This window comes from Oreochromis niloticus, linkage group LG5 (assembly GCF_001858045.2).
Source record: "Oreochromis niloticus isolate F11D_XX linkage group LG5, O_niloticus_UMD_NMBU, whole genome shotgun sequence".
Classification (NCBI taxonomy): Eukaryota; Metazoa; Chordata; class Actinopteri; order Cichliformes; family Cichlidae; genus Oreochromis; species Oreochromis niloticus.
The window spans coordinates 23,604,695-23,625,533 of record NC_031970.2 but is presented as its reverse complement, the minus strand read 5'-3'; the positions used below and the strand labels follow the sequence as shown (position 1 = coordinate 23,625,533).

General features: G+C 39.4%; 2 protein-coding genes across 3 annotated transcripts; both read right to left on the bottom strand.

Annotated features, from left to right (window-relative positions):
• Positions 1–443: 443 nt before the first annotated feature.
• On the bottom strand, positions 444–4,163 carry pfdn5 (prefoldin 5). The gene is made up of 6 exons (XM_003441477.5): positions 4,006–4,163; positions 3,664–3,766; positions 2,831–2,862; positions 2,639–2,713; positions 2,429–2,534; positions 444–741 (listed from the first exon to the last, which is right to left on the bottom strand). The coding sequence occupies exons 1-6, from the start codon at positions 4,069–4,071 to the stop codon at positions 659–661; spliced, it is 465 nt and encodes a 154-aa protein (XP_003441525.1). The 5' UTR covers positions 4,072–4,163; the 3' UTR covers positions 444–658.
• Positions 4,164–4,968: 805 nt separating this feature from the next.
• On the bottom strand, positions 4,969–20,480 carry espl1 (extra spindle pole bodies like 1, separase). Of its 2 annotated transcripts, none has more exons than XM_005469499.4 (32): positions 20,258–20,480; positions 20,026–20,114; positions 19,560–19,862; positions 18,713–19,465; positions 18,517–18,618; positions 17,726–17,837; positions 16,978–17,105; positions 16,485–16,678; positions 16,107–16,349; positions 15,795–15,939; positions 15,186–15,345; positions 14,937–15,076; positions 14,311–14,445; positions 14,110–14,223; positions 13,809–13,983; positions 13,539–13,676; positions 13,293–13,449; positions 12,994–13,103; positions 11,622–12,766; positions 11,145–11,529; positions 10,745–10,876; positions 10,225–10,438; positions 9,944–10,137; positions 9,621–9,748; positions 8,953–9,075; positions 8,620–8,769; positions 8,353–8,520; positions 8,095–8,199; positions 7,781–7,896; positions 7,614–7,697; positions 6,533–6,697; positions 4,969–5,998 (listed from the first exon to the last, which is right to left on the bottom strand). In XM_005469499.4, exons 2-32 carry the CDS (start codon positions 20,104–20,106, stop codon positions 5,797–5,799), a joined length of 6,501 nt encoding a protein of 2,166 aa, XP_005469556.1. In that variant the 5' UTR covers positions 20,107–20,114; positions 20,258–20,480; the 3' UTR covers positions 4,969–5,796. The 2 variants fall into 2 exon arrangements, with proteins under 2 accessions (XP_005469556.1, XP_013124672.1); XM_013269218.3 differs by having other exon boundaries at positions 5,663–5,998; positions 11,133–11,529.
• Positions 20,481–20,839: the final 359 nt, after the last annotated feature.

Sequence of the window (20,839 nt, the reverse complement as noted above, 5' to 3'; positions counted from 1 at the left end):
AGGTCACTGTTTTTGAGATTTACCTCAGTCAAACTTATTACAGGGAGTTCGTTTACCAGTCTTTCAAAAGCAACACAATTTACACAACACTATGTGATTAGTGGATTACTGATTACCCAACCTGTGCAATAAGTCAAAATCCCTGCTAACACCTGAAACACTGCAACACGGACACACAGAAACAATGATCACTGTCTGCCTTTTAAAGCCCTGCAAGCTTCATTTTAACTTCATTTCTAAACCCCAGCTAAACAAGTCAGAAAGGATGGAGCAGCCCCTGTGAATTTAATTAACCAGAATAAATAAAAACATGGGAATGGGAGTGCAGCATCTTGTAAGTAGCACCAAAGAGGAGTCCATTTTTACAATCTTCAGTCTTACAAACAAAACAGCTGTCCTTATTGACTTTCACTGATAAACACAATAACACAAACACTTCAATGTTCATTGAATCCACAGTGACCTCTTTAATAATCAAACATGCTGGACACCCAATTTAATTTAAAATTGACCAAGCGCATATGACTGCTTTACAATAACAACAGGCTACCATGTAATATACTTGAAACAAGGTTTGTGCTCGTCAGATTGAAGCATGTTTTCTCAACACAAACTAAAAAATCCTCCCGCTCATAAGGAGTTCAAACAGCTGTTCTTATTATGCCTTGGTGGTCCCCATTTGCGAGGCTTGTTGGCTCTGTTGTAACTGCTGGATCTTCATGTTCATTACTTCAATTACAGCTGCAAGAAAGAAGACAAGTATAATATAAATCCAACGTTACTATTGATTACATTACATAACATTTTCTGATATGCACTCATACCCATCTTTTGTAATGGCACGGACATTGGAAATTACCTTTATTCTTTAATGTTAAAGACTCAACACATGGCTTCATTAAAAAAACAAAAACAAAATCACAGTCATGGTTCATAAGTGCACTGATCAAAAATTTACTGTGCCAGAAAAAGCACATTTAGTTTCTTTATATATTGCTAGTTTAATCAATAAGAATATACATAAAATTCTTGCTAGATTAATAATTTATATTATCCAAATCCCAAAGAAATAGTAACTAAAGTGACATTTGGCCCCTCCTTAGACTCACCCCTGCATATTGCAGGAATTGCATTGCAATACAGACAGCAGGGAGGGGCAGGAAATGTGCCAAATTTAAAGATTGAGCAGTTCATAAGGATACAAATGACTTTCAGTTGAGCAGTTTCTTAATTTAGCATGCTGTTCCTGTTGGATGGGAGGAGCTGAAAACATTGCTTTTCTTCACATTTGAACTATTCACACAGGTGATTTGATGAAGGACTTTTATTGTATTTTAGCTCGATTACCCTTCATAGCTTACTCGGAATAACCCTTGAAACTCTTTTCTGAGTGGTTTCTGTCATATTTAATTCCTGACTATTAGAACAAAATGAGTGTGTTTGCATCAAAAGTTAGTGAGGGGGTTTCTGCCCCTAGTTACCCCTGGATAAACCTGAATACTATTCTAATGGTTGTTGAACCACATCTTCATTGATAAATGCCAAGGTGTAAAGTCGTTACTAACCCAACAACACTAACATGCTGTTTTATATAACTTACACATGGGTTAAATCACCCAGCATTAGTGTAGTAGGTTGAGGGTACAGGGGAGGTCATCAAATGTCATCTTTATAGGTTAATTCATCAAAATTCATATTAGCTAGCTATGATGAAAGCTACTTATGTATTTAGTTCACTACTCTTTAGTGTATAAAACAAAAACTGTACTGTAAAAAAGCCAAAGGCTAAACGAACTAAAAAAAAAAAACAGACAGAATGAGGACGAGTATGATGCCTGGCACAGACACAGTGAAGATGTGGGGGAGTTATGTCGCATTGCAAACTTATTATCCAATGGACAACGCGGTTCATCACATGAGTGGACATGGATTTTTAGCTGATATCATCTTCACCTTGTAAGTCTATGTTTTTGTCAATGATGATGAAATGTGTTTATGAAGACACCTTCTGTACTGGGAACAACTGCAACTGCAAAGGCACTATTAGTAATTTGGTTGTTATTTAGCACAATCTGTCAACACAACAGTATCACAACTCTGTAAGATACACACATGAAGCTTTGTCGATGAGATCAAAATGAAGGTAAAGTTTAAAGACTGAGGTTCAAGCCATCAGTACCATGTATTCAAAAAGATTCCGCATTAATGTTGTGAAAATAATCATAATTGCTGTCATCTAATTTTTAGGATAATTTCATTTTAATTGAAGAAAAAAATAAAAATAAGAAGTCCAGAAACATGCATGTCATTGAGTAAAATAAGTATTTGATCCCCCTACAACCCAGCCAGAATTCTGACTCATACAGTGCTTAATATGAACCAGTATAATGTCACATGGTATGATGGTGCACCGAGATAAGGAAGTTACCTTGTTTCATGGCATGCTTTTCCTGTAGGGCTGGCTGAATTTTCTCTATCTGCTTTGTGAGGAAGTCTATTTTGCGCTTAAAGAATGCCTTTGAGTCTTCCACGTTCTGCAGAGACAAAAAGGAGAAATTTCAACACGACTCAAACACATTTAAACATTTTGTTTCATTATAATCCACTCATGGCTTTTCAAATTGCAATTTTTTTTTACCTTTTCAACATAGTATCCTGTCCCCACATCCACTAAAACGTGTTCCACATCATTTAATGTCCCAGGGACATACATCTGAGTAACAGGAATGTCAAGGACAAACATGCATAGCTCAAGATAACCATGACTTAATTTAAAGCACATCATACAACACAGCAAAACACTTACTGTCCAGTGCAAACAAAAGGATACAGAACTGGTAAGAGGCACAAGGAGTTCTTTTCCTATATGAAAGAGGAAATAATAAATCAAATTAAGCTACAGATTTCTAGCGAACATTACTGAAAAAGCAGAATTCTGTTTTTGGCCAGAAATGGTCGTGCGGGGTGTCATAAGAACTAATAAGGATGTAACAAGTGTCATTTTAATGTGATGACTGGTTATATCATTAGAGTGTGACGCTGTGTTAGCAAAACTGATGTTGTACATATGAGCTCAGATCAGTGCCTCAGCGCTTCTGTGTTTTGCTCTTGCTTTTTTGTTTTGTTGAAACTGCGATAGTCATGTACACTATAATCCAGGATGTGTCGTTGATTTTTAATAGAGGACGTCCGATGAATGTCCTAGACCTTAGTTATTAAGAGTGGTTATTTGAGTTGCTGTTGTTCTTCCATCAGCTCAAAGCAGTCTGACCTTTCTACTCTGACATCAACATGGCATTCATTTTGGAAACTCTGGACATTTGTGGTATTTAAACTCCTCTACTCTTTACCGTTACATCCGTCTCTCTCACATTCACACTTGTGCTGACTTTCAAACCTCTCTAGGCTCTCTTCCACCTGCTCCTCACTTTCACTACATAACATTTATCAGTTAACTGGCAAGTTAAAAGGGGAAGTAAATAAACAGGGTAGTAGCTGCTACTTGCATTTCATTTGAATACCGGTTCATCTAATATATAATAATACGAGTTATTGCCGATATAGTCAGTTTCACGCCTCTTGAGTGTTGAGATAAACATGTTTTTCAATCTACCAGAGGTGCACTGAATTAATAGGCTGTCAAAAGTTAAAATTATTACTCACCTTTATTGTTTTTGTTCAGGACATTCAAGCTATCTTTTGCCTCAACATACTTTGTCTGGACAACTTTGAGCTGACCTATCGAAGACGTCAAGAACTCAACTTCCTGCAAAAAGACACAACAACGTGTAGAAAACAAGTGGCACACGGTTACCAACCAATGGTTTTATGCTTGACTTGTTAAGGTGTGCCGACAACATCAACAACAACGGGTTTGCACTGTTAGCATCAGTGGTGCTAGCCGGCTGAATACCCGGGCCCGTTCTCAGCACGCTTAAAGCTCTGATTAGAGCCCTTTATAAGGACACATTCCTCGCACACACACGGACAAACTAGGCACACTACCTGGTCTAGCTGGGTTTTCAGTCCCTCTAATTGAGGCAGGGAGAGGTCTGTCAGATTCACCGCCATGTTGGAAGCGTGATGCTAAGAGACCTTTAGCGATGCTGTTTCCGGGTTATGGAGCTGGACCGTCACTAGTCTGAAACATCGCCCCACTGCGGAGAAGTGAGGAAGTGAACCAGCTCCTTATGCCTCTTCACAGAGAAGTATGTGAGGCTGACAGATGGGTTCAAGTTTGAGCTGGGATAACATCAGGGATCTGCACTGAGCCCCTTCTTGTTTACAATGGTGATCACTGACAGATGAGGTCAGGGAGGAGTTTCTGTGGACTATGGTGTTTGCAGATGGCACCGATCTGTAGTGAGAGTAGGAAGAAAGGAAAAGAGCCTGAAGAAGTGAGGATATACTCAGGAGAGAAGAGGAATAAAAGTCAATAGAAGTAAGAAAGAATACATATGTGTGAATGAGAGAGGCAGAGAGGTGCAGAGGTAGTGAAAGTAGAATAAGTTTAAATACCTGCAGTCAACCATCTGAAGCAATGGACAGTGCGCAAGAGAGGTGAAGAAGAGTGTGCAGGCAGGGTGGAGCCAAGTGTCCGGGGTGATTTGTGACAGAAGGATATCAGCGAGTGTGAAAGGGAAGGTTTACAAGGTGGTAGTGAGACATGCTATGATGTACAATTTGGAGATAGCTGCACTGACTAAAACACAGCAGTCCGAATTGGAGGTGGCAGAGTCGAAAATGAACTGAAGATGGTAAATGTATCAGACAAAGGATCTTGAAGATGGAACTGCCAAGCAGCAGGAGGAGAGAAAGACAGAAAATATTCATGGATGTAGTTAAGGATGGTATGCAGAGGGTTTGTGTGACAGAAGAGGATTCCAGGGATAGAGTGTGATGGAGGCAGATGATCTGCTTTCAGTCTGCTCAGGCCAAAGGAAGAAGAAAAATATTGCTGGATATAGGCCCTATATAAAATTTATTTTTTGTGCTTGTGACAAAATAAAACTAAAACTGCAAGAGCACCCAGAAAGTGTAGACATCCACCAACTGCTGTTAAAAACTAATAATTTATTCCAAAGAAATAACACCATGCATGACCCATGGGTGCAAAGTTCAAAACAGTGACTAGAAAACACTCAGCTGTGATACGAGAGGATGGGCTTTGGGGGGGGTGGCTCCTTTCTGAAGACATTTTTCGTGTCAAACACTTTTATACTGTTACTATTCTTTTCTTTTGTATTGGTTTAAGGTAGAGAGCTTTATGTAAATGTGTCAGGTATCGCAGGCACCAGGTTCAACGTACACTCAGTGGCCACTTTATCAAATAAACGCTGCTGGTACTGGGTTGGACCCTCTTTTTCCTTCAGAACTGCCTTCATTCTTTGTGGCATAAATTCAGCAAGGTGCTGGAAACATTCCTCAGAAATTTTATTCCATTTTAACATGAAAGAATCACAGAGTTGCTGCAGATTTGTCTGCTGCACATCCATGATACCAATCTCCTGGTCAACTAACTCCCAAAGATTGTGATCTGATGATTGTGGAGACAGATCTGGGCTTCACGTCTACATAATTAACAGGGCACCAACAGATTGTGTGTGAAAAAAAACATTTATTATATTTTAAAAAGGAGTTCATTCTATACATTAATAATGAATTTAAAAATTTAAAAGAAATCCCGTTATTTAAAACGTATTGACACACAAAAAATTCAAAACAATGGTTTAAAAATAATGTTATACTCAAAATGCATTTAAAAAAAAAAAAAAAGGATTTAACCTCAGTAGCACCCTATGTTAAGTGCACTGGCAGGCCATATACCACGGGCGCAGCGCCTATCAGATATTTCAAGTGAGTGGCCTGCCGAGACGACCCCATGAAGTCGAGGAGCGGTGCCCCGGAGCCAGCAGAAAACCACGACTCTAACAAGGCCTTGGTGAAGCGATCAATATCCCGATCTGTGACATCCCAGAGATTTCCCAAGATGAATGGGCTAAAACAAACAAACAAAAAATCAAAAGGATGATGACCATAAGACATGTTACAAACTAGATACTTTACATAAGATCCCCAAATATTCCTTCTGTTAACAACAGTTTGTTTCAAAAGATTCTAATTAAATCTGCAACAGCAGTATTAAAAAAAAGAGAGAGGGGAAAAAAAAAAAAAAAAAAAAAAAAAAAAAAAAAAAAAAAAAAAATCACACTCCATGTTATCAAAAATTATATGCAGCAGGATTGCGACCTTTTAAACAAAACTTTCAGTAAGTACATTTTCAGATTTTTACTTTTTATTATTATGCATGTTTATTTTTCTTTATTTAAATTTTTGTTTTTAGGGTCGATTGTAAATCATAAGTGCTTTGTTTGTAGTGCACAAGTTAAAAATAAATGCATAAAATGAAAATGTTTTACATCAGCTATTATAACTGCTGCAGTCATCAAGAGGAAATGCTGTGCATTTCATATGGTCATGTTATCCAGTTTTCATTCAGCTGCACATGGATGAAAATGCAAAGATATCTTACCAGCCTGCTATGATGTAATTTAGCACAATGCCATTTCCTTCCTGCTGTCCCCGGACAGCCAGGGCTCCGCTGCTGCAGCCAAACAGCAGAGACGCTGCCCTCAGCGGCCGTTTGAGAACAGCCTGGCTGTCCAGGAACCGGGCTCCTGCTCCATGGCCCACATAACTAAAATCATGGAGAGATAGATTTAAAAAAACCAAACAAACAAAAAAAACCCAAACAAACAACAACAACAACAACAACAAAAAACCAAACAAACAGTGAAACTCACAAAACGAACAGAAAAAAAAAATAGAAATACAAGGTAAAAAAAGATGGAAATCTGATGACAGAACTGAACGTTAAGAAAAACAAGCCCTCATTATTTAAAATAGAATGAATATTAAATGTTTGACAAAGAGAAAGTTTTATTTTTGAGGTTTCACCCACTTGATAAAGAAATCAGTCCCAGTGTGAACGATCTACACTAAAGCTCAGGGTCACCATCCAGACACCTTCACTTTCTGCACACTGACCCTTACTTATCTCCAGAAGGCCCTCAAGTAGGACATTAAGCTTTGGGTATTTTTGTACACATCTCTACAAGCTATGCACACATGGATTTGGACTCATTCTTTGGCTGGGTCACTCAGACACAGGCAGACTTGTCCTCAAGCTACTCCAACAAGACCGTGGCTGAATTATTTTTACTAATAGATAAACTCTCACCTCTTTCCCTTAAACCCTGACAGGTACACCCATAGCAAGATGCTGCCAAGATGAGAGTATTGCCTTGGAGTCCATCACAGTGCTTAGTGGTCTGCTTGCAGAGTTAATTTTTTACAATTATTATTATTTTTTATTCTCTCTCTCTCTCTCTCTCTCTCTCATATATAGATATATAGATATAGATATATATATAGATATATATAGATATAGATATATATAGTTCATTCAGGTTGCCATTATTGGTTTTAATGTGTTTTTAACGGAGACCTTTTTTTAAAAGAATTTTAAAGTGAATCTTGAATACAGAAAAATCTTCAAACAATAAAGGGGTTTGAATCTGTAGTTAATTTTTACTTATAAAACTGAAACTCACATGTAGACGTCTTTTGTAGCAACAGCTTCTTCTAGTCGGCCCAAGTCAGGTGCAATTCCACACACTCCTTCCCAGTCCGGTTTACTTTAATGAGAATAGAAAACTGAACTGATGAAAAACATTTATGCATGGACTTGTGCTCAATTACTGACATGTTTCAGTCTCACCTGCAAAACCAGTCTTTGAAACGCTCCTGAGAGTTCCCTAAATTGTCATCAGGATCGAGCACATAAAACACTTTCTTTGCATCCACACCACGCCTCAAAATAGACTCGGAGTCAGTCTAAAAGAATGATTGAAATAACGATAACATTGCAACTATTGAAATCAACTGTTTCATTAGCAATACAGACACTTTGCATTAATCCTTGACGGCATGGGAATGTCTTTATTAGCATTGCAGTTAATGAGAGGTGTGAATGTTAAAAGCCTTAACATACATGTATGAGTCCTACCTGACAGTTATAGAGCTTAATCATACCTCTTTTTGAATGCTCAGTCCAAGCAGCGAGTGCAGAGAAGGCATCCGACTTACAGAGCTAGACTTTAAGACGGGAATGCTCTCCCACGGCAACTTCTGAAGGTACTGCAGCAAAAAGTACAAAAGCTGATAAGCAGCAAATACTTTGTCTTCTCACAAGTGATACATTGCAGTGATGCTTTTCAACTCGTAGTGACACACATGCCTGCATTAGCTATAAAAGTGAATTCAGTATTTCACAGAGATTATGAAACCAACCTTGTCAAGGATTAGAACCACATGATTTCGGGGCTCATCCCTCTGTAAGAGCTGGGACACAGCAGTGTGAAGAAGCTGATCACACTCAGTGTCCCACTGTGGAGAAACTCCAAGAGCAAATTGTTTCAAGTCGTCTTCAGATAGCACAGGAGATGCAGAAAGCAGAACCTAAGACAAGTCAGAGGCATTAGTGGTCAGAATAATCAATTAGAAGCTGATGTTAAAGATCCATGGAAATGAAACGAAAACAAACAAAAAAAAACCCACCTTCAACATCTCTTCTTCCACTGGCACTCCCCTTGCAGATAATGCGTGGTAAAGGTGTTGGGTCTGTTTGGAAAGCTCAGCATCCAATGAAAGGGGTAGAAGGAAGGTTCTCCAGCATCCAAGCAACCTCTCCATGTCCTTCAAGAGTTGCTGAAGGTGAGATAGCAAAATGTTTCCACTTTAAAAGAACGCTCTAAAACAGCAATTCACATTGCTCATAGAAATTTTTTGCCATGACACCTTTTGGTCTAAATGACTGTTTAACAAAATCAAAGTACGTGAAGAATGCAGGCACTATGAAGTCCAGCAACGTCATTCATCTGTAATACTTACCTCAACTCGAGAGTCGAGAGCCCTGCGGCCCTCCCACCACTTGGCTTTCTCAGACACACAGCTCACAACCTTCTGCTCGACCAGAATACTATCCATCTCCTGGACTAACTGGCTAATGGGATGCTGCACAACAGGAAGTCAAAGTTAGTCATTATCTGTTAAAAATATGATTTAAAGGTCTTATAAACAAAGCTGGACAAAGCACTGGGGCTGCTGCTGTTGAGTGTCACGACTGAGGCATGAAGTCACAGAACCAAACAAAGCATTTAAATTAAGGCGTCAGATTATGACAATAATAAAATTCCCTTACTTGATTGTTTCTAGATTCCAGCTCCCTATGCACCTATGCTATGAATATGAAAATCCTAGGTGACTTCTTTCTTGAGCTATTGCATTCACAAGATTTTCAGAAAACTTGACCTCTGACATTGTTGAGAGTCAAAGTTGTCTGAGATTTTTAATAGATACACTTATGGTATAAAAATCCTATGTCTCCTTGTTCACGTTATCGTGTTCACAAAGTTAGCTGTTAATACCCTATCAGTCTTTTTATGGCTGAGAGGTAAAAACTATGTTAGTTTACATTTTCATTTTGCATTAATTTTGAATTGTAAATGTATTTGCTTTAAAGGAAAAAAGTAGATCAACAGTCTGCTGAAAACCTTCACCTTTTGTTTAGATGTGTCAATATAAACTGTGACAGGAGCAGAACTTTTCTCCAGACGTGTCAGCATGATGCTGTTGCCCATTTCTCCTTGTTTGACTCCCATTACAGACATCACACATGCAGTCACTCCTAAAACGGAAAGTATAGACAGAGAAACTGTCAAATGATGTTACTTAGGTCACATTGATAATGCAAATTCTGCTTTTACTTAGCTTAGCCTTTCAAATGCTAAAGATTCTGACATAGTTGGGCTATGGATGCTAAAACAGAAGACGCTCACTGCTGTCAGGGTAGCAAGAGAAATCAAAGAAAGTATTATTCTACCTGAAGGAAGGTGCTGGATTTGTTGGATAAACTCTTGGCCATGGTTCTCTGGAAAAGTCAAGGGGTCAGCTGTTGGGAATGAAAAGATGTTCTCCATCTGAGTCAGCCTCTGTTCACACAGAGTCTGAGTGAGCTCGTTCAGACTCAAAGCATCCATCTTGTCCTCCAGCTCCCTGGAAGCCTTTTTCAGCTTTCTATTACAATAGAAATGACGGGTGTCAGAAAATAGAATGTCATAAGTGGAAAATCATAAATTGACACTTCATATTACACGTGCTTACTTGAGACAACTGGCTATATGCCTGATTGTGCGATGTCGACTTGTGATGCCCACAGAATGGCTATGTAGCATTGCTGTGGTTATGGAGTTTTGCTGTCCCGTGGTCAAGGCCAAAAGAGCACACAGGGTCGGATAAATAGTGGGAGGGGGGAAGTGCTGAAGAGTCAACCACGCTGAACGGAGCAATGACTGAACATCCTCCAAAGTGAGATTGTCTGAAAAAAGATGTTATGGATGAAACTTAATTAGGAACTCCCCATCTAATATATTACTTCCATGTTTATTTTTCTATTGTTGCAGCCCTTCTTTGACACTATGCATCAGACAATTACATTTTAAAACTTAAAAACCGTGTTAACATCTGGTTTACAGTTGAGGTATCATAGCCCTTGTTTTACTTTATAAAGCAACCCTTCCTTTATAGTGCTTGAACTCATTTTACATTATTTTCCTTTTGCTGGCACACAATCATAAGATAAGTATAAATCCAGTCCATACTGCATCATCTGATTTTGGCTCACCTGGCCTGCTGTCTGCATGAGAGAGGTGGATTTGTGCATTCTCTCTCAGATGACCTCTGTTTCTCAGAACAAACAGCTCATCTCTCTCCAGATCGCCGCACATATCCCTCCGCAGCACCTCAAAATCCACATCTAGAGAAACAGTCAAGATATTCTGTTAGGGACTATAGTGACCACTATTGATATTAGTATTTGCTTGCGGATATTTGTTCCTCAAGTAAATGTTGTGAAAACTAGAACTACGCACTTTGCTGACAAGAGAATTAGGGAGAAACTTCTCTGTAATCCGAATTTACTGATGTAATTTAAAAACAAAACAGCAATACATGTGAATGACTGACATGTAGATGTTTTTTTCTATGTTACAAAATGTGCACAAAATACATACTGTTATCTTTACTTGAAGCTGAATTGTCCTCAGCATCTGATGTCCTAAGTTGTTCAATGCTCATGTCCAGAACTTCTGGAGTTTCCTCCTCGATGGTCCTCATTGTATCTGGTTCCTCCACAGCAGCCGCGGAAACTTGTTTTCTGGTTCTTCTTGTTGAACCAGGACGACAGACCAATGCCTCGTCATCAGAAGAAGAAGCAGCACGAGGAACCACGGTGCTTTTTTTCCCTTTAACCTGCCTCTTGGGGGGAACCTTCTCAGCAGGTGCATCTGGGGTTGTTTTGGTATTGTGGCCAGCTCTCCTAGCAGTTGTTCGTGTCTTAGAGGCTTCAGCCTTTACTTTGGGCTCTGCCTGCGCATTAGCCTCTGAGTCGCTTTCATCACTAAATTCCACCTATAATTAAAATTTAAAGACATTTTTCTATTTCTTGCATAACTGGAGTGCACATCATGAAATAATAAAACCTCACATCATTAGATGCTTACCTTGAAACGCGATTTCCTTGTTCGTTTAGGAGCAGCAGGCACAGGCTGAGCCTTGCCTTGAACTGGAGACAACTCTTCATACACATGAAACTGTAGCTTAGGAGCAGTCCTTGAGGGTTTCTGCACTGAAGCAGGACATCTTACCTTCTGTACAGGAGTAAGGGCCAAAGTAGGTACCGCTGTGTTGAAGTCATAAGAGCTGAGCTCTTTAACAAAAGGATAAGACTTTACAGTTACTGGTGTGATAGGAACCTGACTCTTTTCTTTGGTTGAGGAGCTTGTGACTCGAATCTTAGGTCTGACAGACCTGGTCTTCTTTGCCTCCTTTTTTGGATCAGCAGTAACAGAGTTTTTAATGACGTCTTTAGATTTTTTCAGTACAGATGCAGGAGGATCAGTTTTCAGTTCTGATTTCAGGTCTTTGCCCTCTTTCGGCATATTCCAAGTCCAAGCTTTTGAGAAGAGCTCCTGAGGAGTGCATTCATTTTTGGCAGCCAAGCTTATCAAGGATGCAATGGCTTTGGCTGTCATTAGGCCTGCTCTCACAGGCCTTAGCATTGGAGAAGGTGTAGACTCAACAAAAGCTAAGCCAGCTTCCAGTATTTTCCATATACCACAGACCTTGGTAAGGCTCGGATCTACCCCAGACAACGCCATATGCAGATAAACACGGCCAACTATATCCTGCATTAGGGAGGGTTTAGAAATATGCTTGCCAGTATCGTACAGAGGGAAGAGTTTAGCCAATTTTACTCCAAGTTTGGCAGTAACAGTCTTAGAGCGGGATAATGTTGCCCACTGAAGTTTGGAGCTGACACTGGTGTCATTCGGATCCAGCTGAAGAAGCAGATCAGCTTGTGCAGCTGCCCAGCGAGCAGTGGCACGACCTAGACAGGGTTCGGAGCAGCAAGGGCACTGACATTCAGGTTCATGGGTCAGTGACGACAGCCAGCGGTGAGGCAGGGCTTTGAGAGGTGGAGAGCTGGACAGATCCTTCAGTACAGGCTCTTTGGAGGTCCACCTGGTGCTCAATATGTCCTTGAGATCATCCTCTATGGTTGGGAGAGGAGACTGAGGTCTCTGGACAGGACGACCTTTCCTTGGCTTGATTTTCACTTCAGCCCTCTGCACCTGATCAGAAAAATCTTTGGGAAAACAAAAGAAAAAAAATAATAAATTACAAAACAAAACAACCTTGCAACATATTTTATAATTTCACGTGGCGACTGGTAAGTCCAGCCTCATTGTCTACTGTGACTCAATAACATGAAAAGCAACATTTCAGTTGTGATCATATCATTACCTTTTATTGGAAGTCAACACTATTAAACTAACATCTGGCCCCATGTGATGGAGCTATACATTTACAGACCTGTGGAGCGCTCCAGAAGGTTTCTGACGATGTCCAAATCAGTTCTACTTTCATCTTTTTCTCCCTGCATCAGCTCCAACTCTGCTTTCATCACCAGCAACTCGGAACATCTACAAAACAAACAAACAACAAAATAAAACACTGTTAACAGGAATTCATAATTTACTGTGCTCAGTGTAAAAAACAAGCCACAATAAAAATGTCACTTCAATACATTAACATCACCAATGTAGACAAGCATATAGACAAATATCTCATAAAAACTGCATTTTAACTCACTACCATGTACATGTACATACTGGCTGAGTGTTTGAAGTTTTATGGCCAGTTTCAAGGCTTCTAGACACTGTAGTCTGGCGTCATTAATGGCCCCGCAGTTGCTCCTCACAGACACCATCTTCTTAGAACAGTTTAGCAGTTCTGCAAGCAGCTGCCACTTAAGTGCCAGGTTATCTCCTGCTTATAGGGGATAAGAAGGGAATAAGAAGACAGTTACAAGACGCAAAACAAGCACCAACGACTTTCAGAATGAGGGACAAACATACCCTGGTTGATGAAAGCCACGTTTGTGCTACTGTTGCTGCTGGTGGTAGTCCCATAGAGGCCCTTTCCCACCAAAGTGACCAGAAGGCTGCAAAGAAGCTTTAGGCTCTCGTACAGGGCACCATCTGAAGTACTTATACCTAAGAGATACATACACACAGCTCCTTACCTGATTATACTATAGGTGAAAACTTCTTCTCCATATTCTAACAATGCAAAATTTAAAACACACAAGGCGTCTGGTTCAAGAAAGAGTTGCAAGTGCTTCTAACCTTGTTCCATTATAAGATTTTTCTGAACTTGTGGAAGCAGAGCTGCATCTATGCTCAAAAAAGAAGAGCAAGTTTGCAGAGCCCGCGCACGCAGCAAGTACCAGCTTTTTGACTGTTTCTGCTGCTTCTTTAGTTCCTTCAGCACTTCAATAAGGCAGCGAAGTCCACAGTCAATCTGAAATGGGAGCAAACACAAGAAGGGCAATTAAAAAACAAAAACCCGCCAACAATGATAACTTGCAAGAATAATATGTTTTAGGAAAATCAAAATCACTGGATTCATGTGAAGAATGCTACATACCTGCCCATTATTGTAATGACACTGAGCTTTCACCAGGATTGCCAGTAAGGACAAGGATGAAGATCCCTCTGCTGTGTTACTTGAGAGAACTGATTCCACTTGGTTTAGCTGTGCCTAAAAACAATATGGCACATTTGGATATTGCCTCTTATTAAACTAAAGCATAGAAAGTAAGAAAGGTTACTAAACGTCATGCATTACCTGCGCCAGTTCTGTGGAACCCAAATCAAGAAGAATATTGGCTGAATGAATGAGCGAGCTGGCACAGGCCTCATTATCAGCCAGTTTTCTTGAGAAGTCCGTCAAAATCTGGAGAGCCTTCAAAGCCTGGAGAGGCTAAACAACAGAAAACAAAACAGTTACAAGAAATCTCTCTGGTCATACACTTATTGTGGTAAAGTTTGAGATCATAACTATTTAACAGAATTATTATTTAACACACAAAAAGATTCAATCACGTCTTCTTTTTTTCTTTTCTTTTTCTTTTTTTTTTTTTAAGTGGATGGAATTGGAGTTTAGATGACTTGCTGGAAACAAAAACTGACATTTTAATTAAAAACTGGATTAAACACACCAAACATACCATTACTTGCAGTGCAGCTTCAAATAAAAAAATATGTTTAACCAATTAATTTTTCATTGGTTTGGTTTTACTGTATCCAAATCCAGCTTTAAAGGGCAACTGATTGTCTTTGACATTGTGACATTACAGTTGATTTAGATAAGCGTTAAAGTGCCAAAGAGTGTTTGAAAGTGGTTACCAAGTGGCAAAATGTGCTTCTAGAATGACTGATATTAGCAAAACGGAGCACATCCTGTGCTGTCACCTTTCCCATGAGTCTGAACAGTGATGCAGTCACACCAATGGAGCGACACGTCTCTTTTGGCTCCCTGATAGAAGGCAGGGTTTCACTCTGAAAAATAGTGGTCCAAATATCCAAAGCGCTTTCCAAAGGCTGACACAACTCTGAAGACAAAAAAACAAGAAAAAAAAAGAACTGTAAATATCACACAAACATATCCAGTAACAAACAATCAGTTTAGATTTGACTGATGGGGGAAAAAAGTTATCTTACTGTGCTCTGCAGTCAGGTTGAAATGCAGCCCCTCATAAACCGGAATACTGTCCTGAGTTTTCTGCTTGTCTTCATAATCAAAATCATTGTTTCCTATGGAATTGGTCACACACTGTGTCTGCTCACACAGCTCTTTCCTTTTTCTGTCACTATCAATGGCCTGGTTAAAAAAGAAAAAGAAACAATCAACAATTAATCCAAACACACAAATAAGTATCAAACTAACACCAGAAACATTATATAAAACGAGGAGGCAAGCTAATATGGCTGCTGTCCTTCTCTAAAGAGCCAATCGACTGCTGAACCACTTATGTTCGTGAAACATATCGTGAAACTGTGCACGTGCACATGCAGACTATAAAGCTTTTAAAAAGTATTTTGGCACAAAGTCATCAGACTTTGATGTCTGGTCTTTACTGGACTCAACTGCTGATTCCATACAGTTCCCTTAAAATTAAAATATATGACTCTCTTCCCATTCATTTGGATAGGGCTGCCACTATGCAAACTGGACTTTACACTTTCAGTTTTACTCCTTCTCACACCTTTGTGCAAACAAACAACAGCAGTCCACAAAAACAAGCAGATGATTGATGACACAGCGCTCACCTCCTGAAGGTTCTTCTCCAGAGTGCAGATGTAAAGCCATAGCAAAGCATGGGCTTTGTCATCCTTCAGTTTGTCTGCATTCTCTGGAGTCTCTGGTTCTTCATCAAGAAGTCGTAGAGCTTCGTGAATAAAATCCACTGCTGAGCTGTGTACACAAATAATATAACATAATGAGCACAGAGAAAACATTTACTTTCCATAGATGGAGAGATGGTGATAACCCAAGTACACAGTTTCGTGGCACACTAAAGAATGTGTTTTGTCTCTCAAGGACCAGAGTCCATTAGAACTGATGCAAATAAAAGCTCTTACCAGTCAGTCTGTTCACTGAAATCCTGGAAGCACACAACTTTGGCCATTTCACAGAGGTAAACAGCCCGCAGATGTATATGGGAACTCTCCTCGTGACAGATATCCAACAGATCACACAGAGTGTTGTACCGTTCCTGGGCTGTATCTCCTGGCATCTCCTTGTAGGCACAGAGCTCTTCCTCCAAAAGGCGCAGCATTACACTCTCATCAGGTACATCAGGACCAAAACCGTCACGCAACGTTCTGCTCAAGAAATGGCCAACACAAAACGAGCATTTATCTTTTTTTAATCAATATCCTACTCATTTAATATTGTTAGAAAAGACAAATCTAAGACAAGCATACAATAAAAGTCACTTCATTAGTCCTTGTTTGTACCTGAGCCTAATGTCTTCTTCAGAATTACATGCTGCATCAGTCTTTGTTTTCACCCACAGCGATACAGGTTCAGTCATGTGAGCAGTGATTTTGTCCCCCAAAGCCTTCAGCCACAGGATCACCCAATCCAGAGCTCGATCATACTGCCCAGTCCGCCGTGAAGTTTGCACAGCCAACATGAAGGGCCGGCTCAACTGATCACAAACCGTAAAAACAGACTTTTTAAAGAAAATACTCCAAATATTTAGCAAATATAATAAATTTCCCATCCGTTATGTTGGTTTCATGACTGTTCATAAACCAACTGCTGCAGTCTGCAAACCAATGTTAGTCATAAACCCCCAAATTTTCCCCTAGCTGTGCCTTACTACAAAATATGACCAGAGATATACGATTACACAATGATGTTAAAAAAAAAAAGAAGAAGAGAGACAGAGAGAGAGAGACAGAGAGAGAGACAGAGAGAGAATATCAATCATTAAAGAACACTTACCCTATCCACAGAGAGAGAGGCAGGGCAATTTTTGCACAGATCCCTGCAGAGGATTTCAACTAGGATAAAGGCTTTGTCATAGAGACGTCTGTTGTACAACCCACAAGCCAAGTTGCTCACAGCAATCACTAGAAGACACATGAAAACAAAAATGAAAAAACAAAAAAAGGTCACAAAAACCCTGACCAAATAAACTGAACTATTTATCCTATAGTATTTCTTGGTAGTAATAGTATTTCTATAGTAAATTTGATATACCGGTAATTAAGTTACATATCCAATGTTTTGTTCCCAGCCCAAATATTTTTTTATTTGAGCTAGAGCAGTGGTTCTTAACCTTGTTGGAGGTACCGAACCCCACCAGTTTCATATGCGCATTCACTGAACCCCTCTTTAGTGAAAAATAAAATATGATTTTTTTTTTAAATTCAAGACATAGATATGTTTTTTACTGGTGCACAAAATGAGCCGTGCATGTCACGGCGGAGGCTCTGCCGAACCCCTGAGGCTGACTCACCGAACCCCTAGGGTTCGATCGAACCCAGATTAAGAACCACTGAGCTAGAGACAAAAGAAAGTCACCAAAACTTTCATGTAATTATATTCTTTAAAAGCAGTTTTGTTACCTGGCGTTTCATTTATGCGCGTCAGAAAAAAATCCTTATATCTAAAGTATGGTATAATTTAAGGAACTCTTTCATATAATTTCATTTCAAGTGAACTGACAACATTAATAACAGAAAATCACCTGCTTTGATGACAAGGTTTTCACTAGACAGTTTATGCAGTTCTGTCATCATCAGTCCAGCTGTGGCTTGGCAGTAGAGCAGCACTCTTTCCAGTGTGTCACTGTCCTCCAGCTAAGTACAACAAATCACAACCAACAGTTAAACCAAGTACAATCAGAACTGAAAAAACACACAGAAATATACGATTTTTCAGTTTTGCCAACACCATCATCATCATCATCTACAGAAACACTTTTGACTGTGTTTACTGGTGTGTAACTCAAACAGTAATAAACCAGAGCAATTATATTATCTATAACAGTGGTTAACAAGTGGTTTTCTCTTTTTGAATTCATTTACCAAAATGGTTTTGAAAAAAATAAGCTATAAAGCAAGAACCAAGTTCAGTTTAAGAGAAAATTTAAAAAAAAAAAAAGAAAAAAAAAGAAAAAGAAAAAAAAAGATCAAAATCATTCTATATTTTTCCCTGGTCATCCATGCCCCTCCTGCAGGGGCTCTAATCCCCACAGTTAGAGAACCACAACTCTAACTGCATATGGTATAAGCATTGGCAGACAAAGTACTTATTTTTTTTTCCTCTTTCTTCTTTGCTAAATTAAAAAAAAAAAAATCAACAACAACAAAACAACAACAGAAAGAACAAAGGTAAAAGAAGAAGAGCAAAAGAAAGTTATTAACAGCACAATGTAATTATAAGAGAAAATATCTAGTCGGGTCTTAGTTTTGTTACTTTCCTTGAAAAACATAATCAAAACAATGTTATGTTGTCACTCTATCCATCCCTACTTACCTCAGATGCAAGCATGCTCTCATAGGCATACTCAAAGCCTTTGTAAATACTGAAGCAAATAGACTTCTGTAGTCTGCTGCACTCGGCCTGGCATGACAAGTTCTGAAAAAATAAATGTAAAAAAAGCACTTATAATCAGGAAAAGTCTGTTCTTCCAAACTTTGACCTATTTTGACTCGTCAGTGGCAATGCTAACCTTGTTTAGTATCCTCATTACGCACTCTTGGTGTTCCTCAAAAAAAGAAAACAAAGCCAGTAGCACTGGTCCACTTAAACCCTTGTCATACCCACTGTCGACAGCCCACACAACAAAGCTGCACCCTTCCAGAAGTGCATGACCTTCTCTGTCACCCAGGTTACCAGAGACTGATCTCACGGCCCTAGCACACTCTGTTAAAGCCTGGCGAGCCTCATCACCTGCTTTCACTGTTGAATGAATCATTACTCCCCATTTGGCAAGCACCACTGCTGTACACTGACAGCTAAGAAAGTCTGAGGCCTTTCTCTCAATTTCACTCAGGAAGGAGGAGGCCAGACTGTGGTGGCCGGCCTTGCACAGCACCTTCACTATAATCAGCACCATTTCAGAAAGCATGTAAAAACGTGATGCTGCAGGCTGCTTTGAGCCATCCCCGCCAGAGTCTTGATCACCAGTCCAACATGTGTTAAAAAGTGTGTTAATTTCCTGAAGAAGAATGGAGGTATCCTCCTTTGTCATCACTCCACAGCTACTCTCAAATTCAGTGACGATATCTTCAGTGTATACGACAGCTTTAGGCAGAGATGGAGTTGCATTTTCAGCGTCCAAAAGCAAAAGAAAGCTCAAAGCCTGCATCTGGCAGCGCAGTTTGTCTTGAGGATTCAAGATTTTCTTGTCTTTGGCAGCAGATAGTCCACTCCACAGCACGGAAAAACAGCTCCTCACAAGAACACAGTAGTCTTCTTCATCCTACATAAAATACAAATCTTGTTAAAGTATTAATTTTTCAACTCAATGTCGGACATACTACACAAGATACTCTTGTAGAGGAAGCAACGCATACCTGTTGGGCTTTAGAAAGACGACTGTAAAGTAGTCCAGCTATGTGGCTGCACAGAGTGTGAACTTCTAAGCTGCTTAGCTTTTTGACAATATGGAAAACAATCTTTTCCATGTATAAGGGGTTGCTCTGTGGCACAAGTGCTGCAAAGATGTCATAGCCATGAAGAGAAAGCTCCATCAGCTTCACCAACTGACCGATGTGCTCCAAGTCAAGGCCTCCAACTCCAAGTTGATGGTTACAAGCTCTGATGATCCGGTCACACAGTGTGCGACCCTGAAGCCCGGGCTTACCCTTTACATAATTCTGCAAAATAAAGACCATACATAAATAAATCCAGCTTTCAAATCGAGAACTTAGAGGCAATTAATAGCGGATTAATATTGGTACATTAACAACTTGCGTCAGACTAGCAATTTAACGTGAATTCTTAAGTTAATAGCATTCATCTTAATAAACTGGTCCCAACCTCGAGTTCGTGGAATAAAAGTTCAGTTTCTCTCACGGAAGCAGTCCGCTTGATGTATTCGTCCACCTTTAAACACTTCATGACGACAGCTGTGGAAAACACGTTAGCCAAGAGTAAATAACAGATAACTTAAACTTCAACACAGTGGCTAGCCTAGTTAGCGTTAGCAAAAACGTCAATACACTATGACGCTATAACAGACTTTTAACCGAGAACAGTTACTGCGACTTACTTGAAGGTCGACGTCTTTAAAAAAAAGTTTTTTGTGTGTACGGTAGATAACCAGGTTTTTAGCTGCCCGCAATAAGCAACATTTCCACAATAGTGTAATGTTGTTTTTAAAAGTGTACGTAAAAAAAATTACTATCAATGTCCGCCGCTTTCCTCTCACAGAATTTACTCCACCGCTCACTGTTTTTAAAAGATCGTTGAAGACCAATCCAACAAGACATCCGTTTTAGCCGGAAACAGAATGAATTATGGGTACCGTAGTTTTATTGAGTCTCACTGCATATAAATCGTACATTAGCCGGAAAAATGCAGAAATCACACTGACAACTCATTGTCAAAATCTTAAATTAAGAAAAATATTATAAGCAGTAATTAAACTTTATGCTTGTAAATAATTATACATGTCTACCGTCTTATTATATATTGTATTGAGGAACACATGTTTGTAAACTATTAAATAGCGTCATGGGGGTGTAAAGAGTATTTCATCCTACTCCTTACTAGACATTTAAATTGTGTGGCATATGGAGTTATTCATGGTGACTTAATTTTGTTTTGTTTTTTACTTTGTTTTCTATTGCTC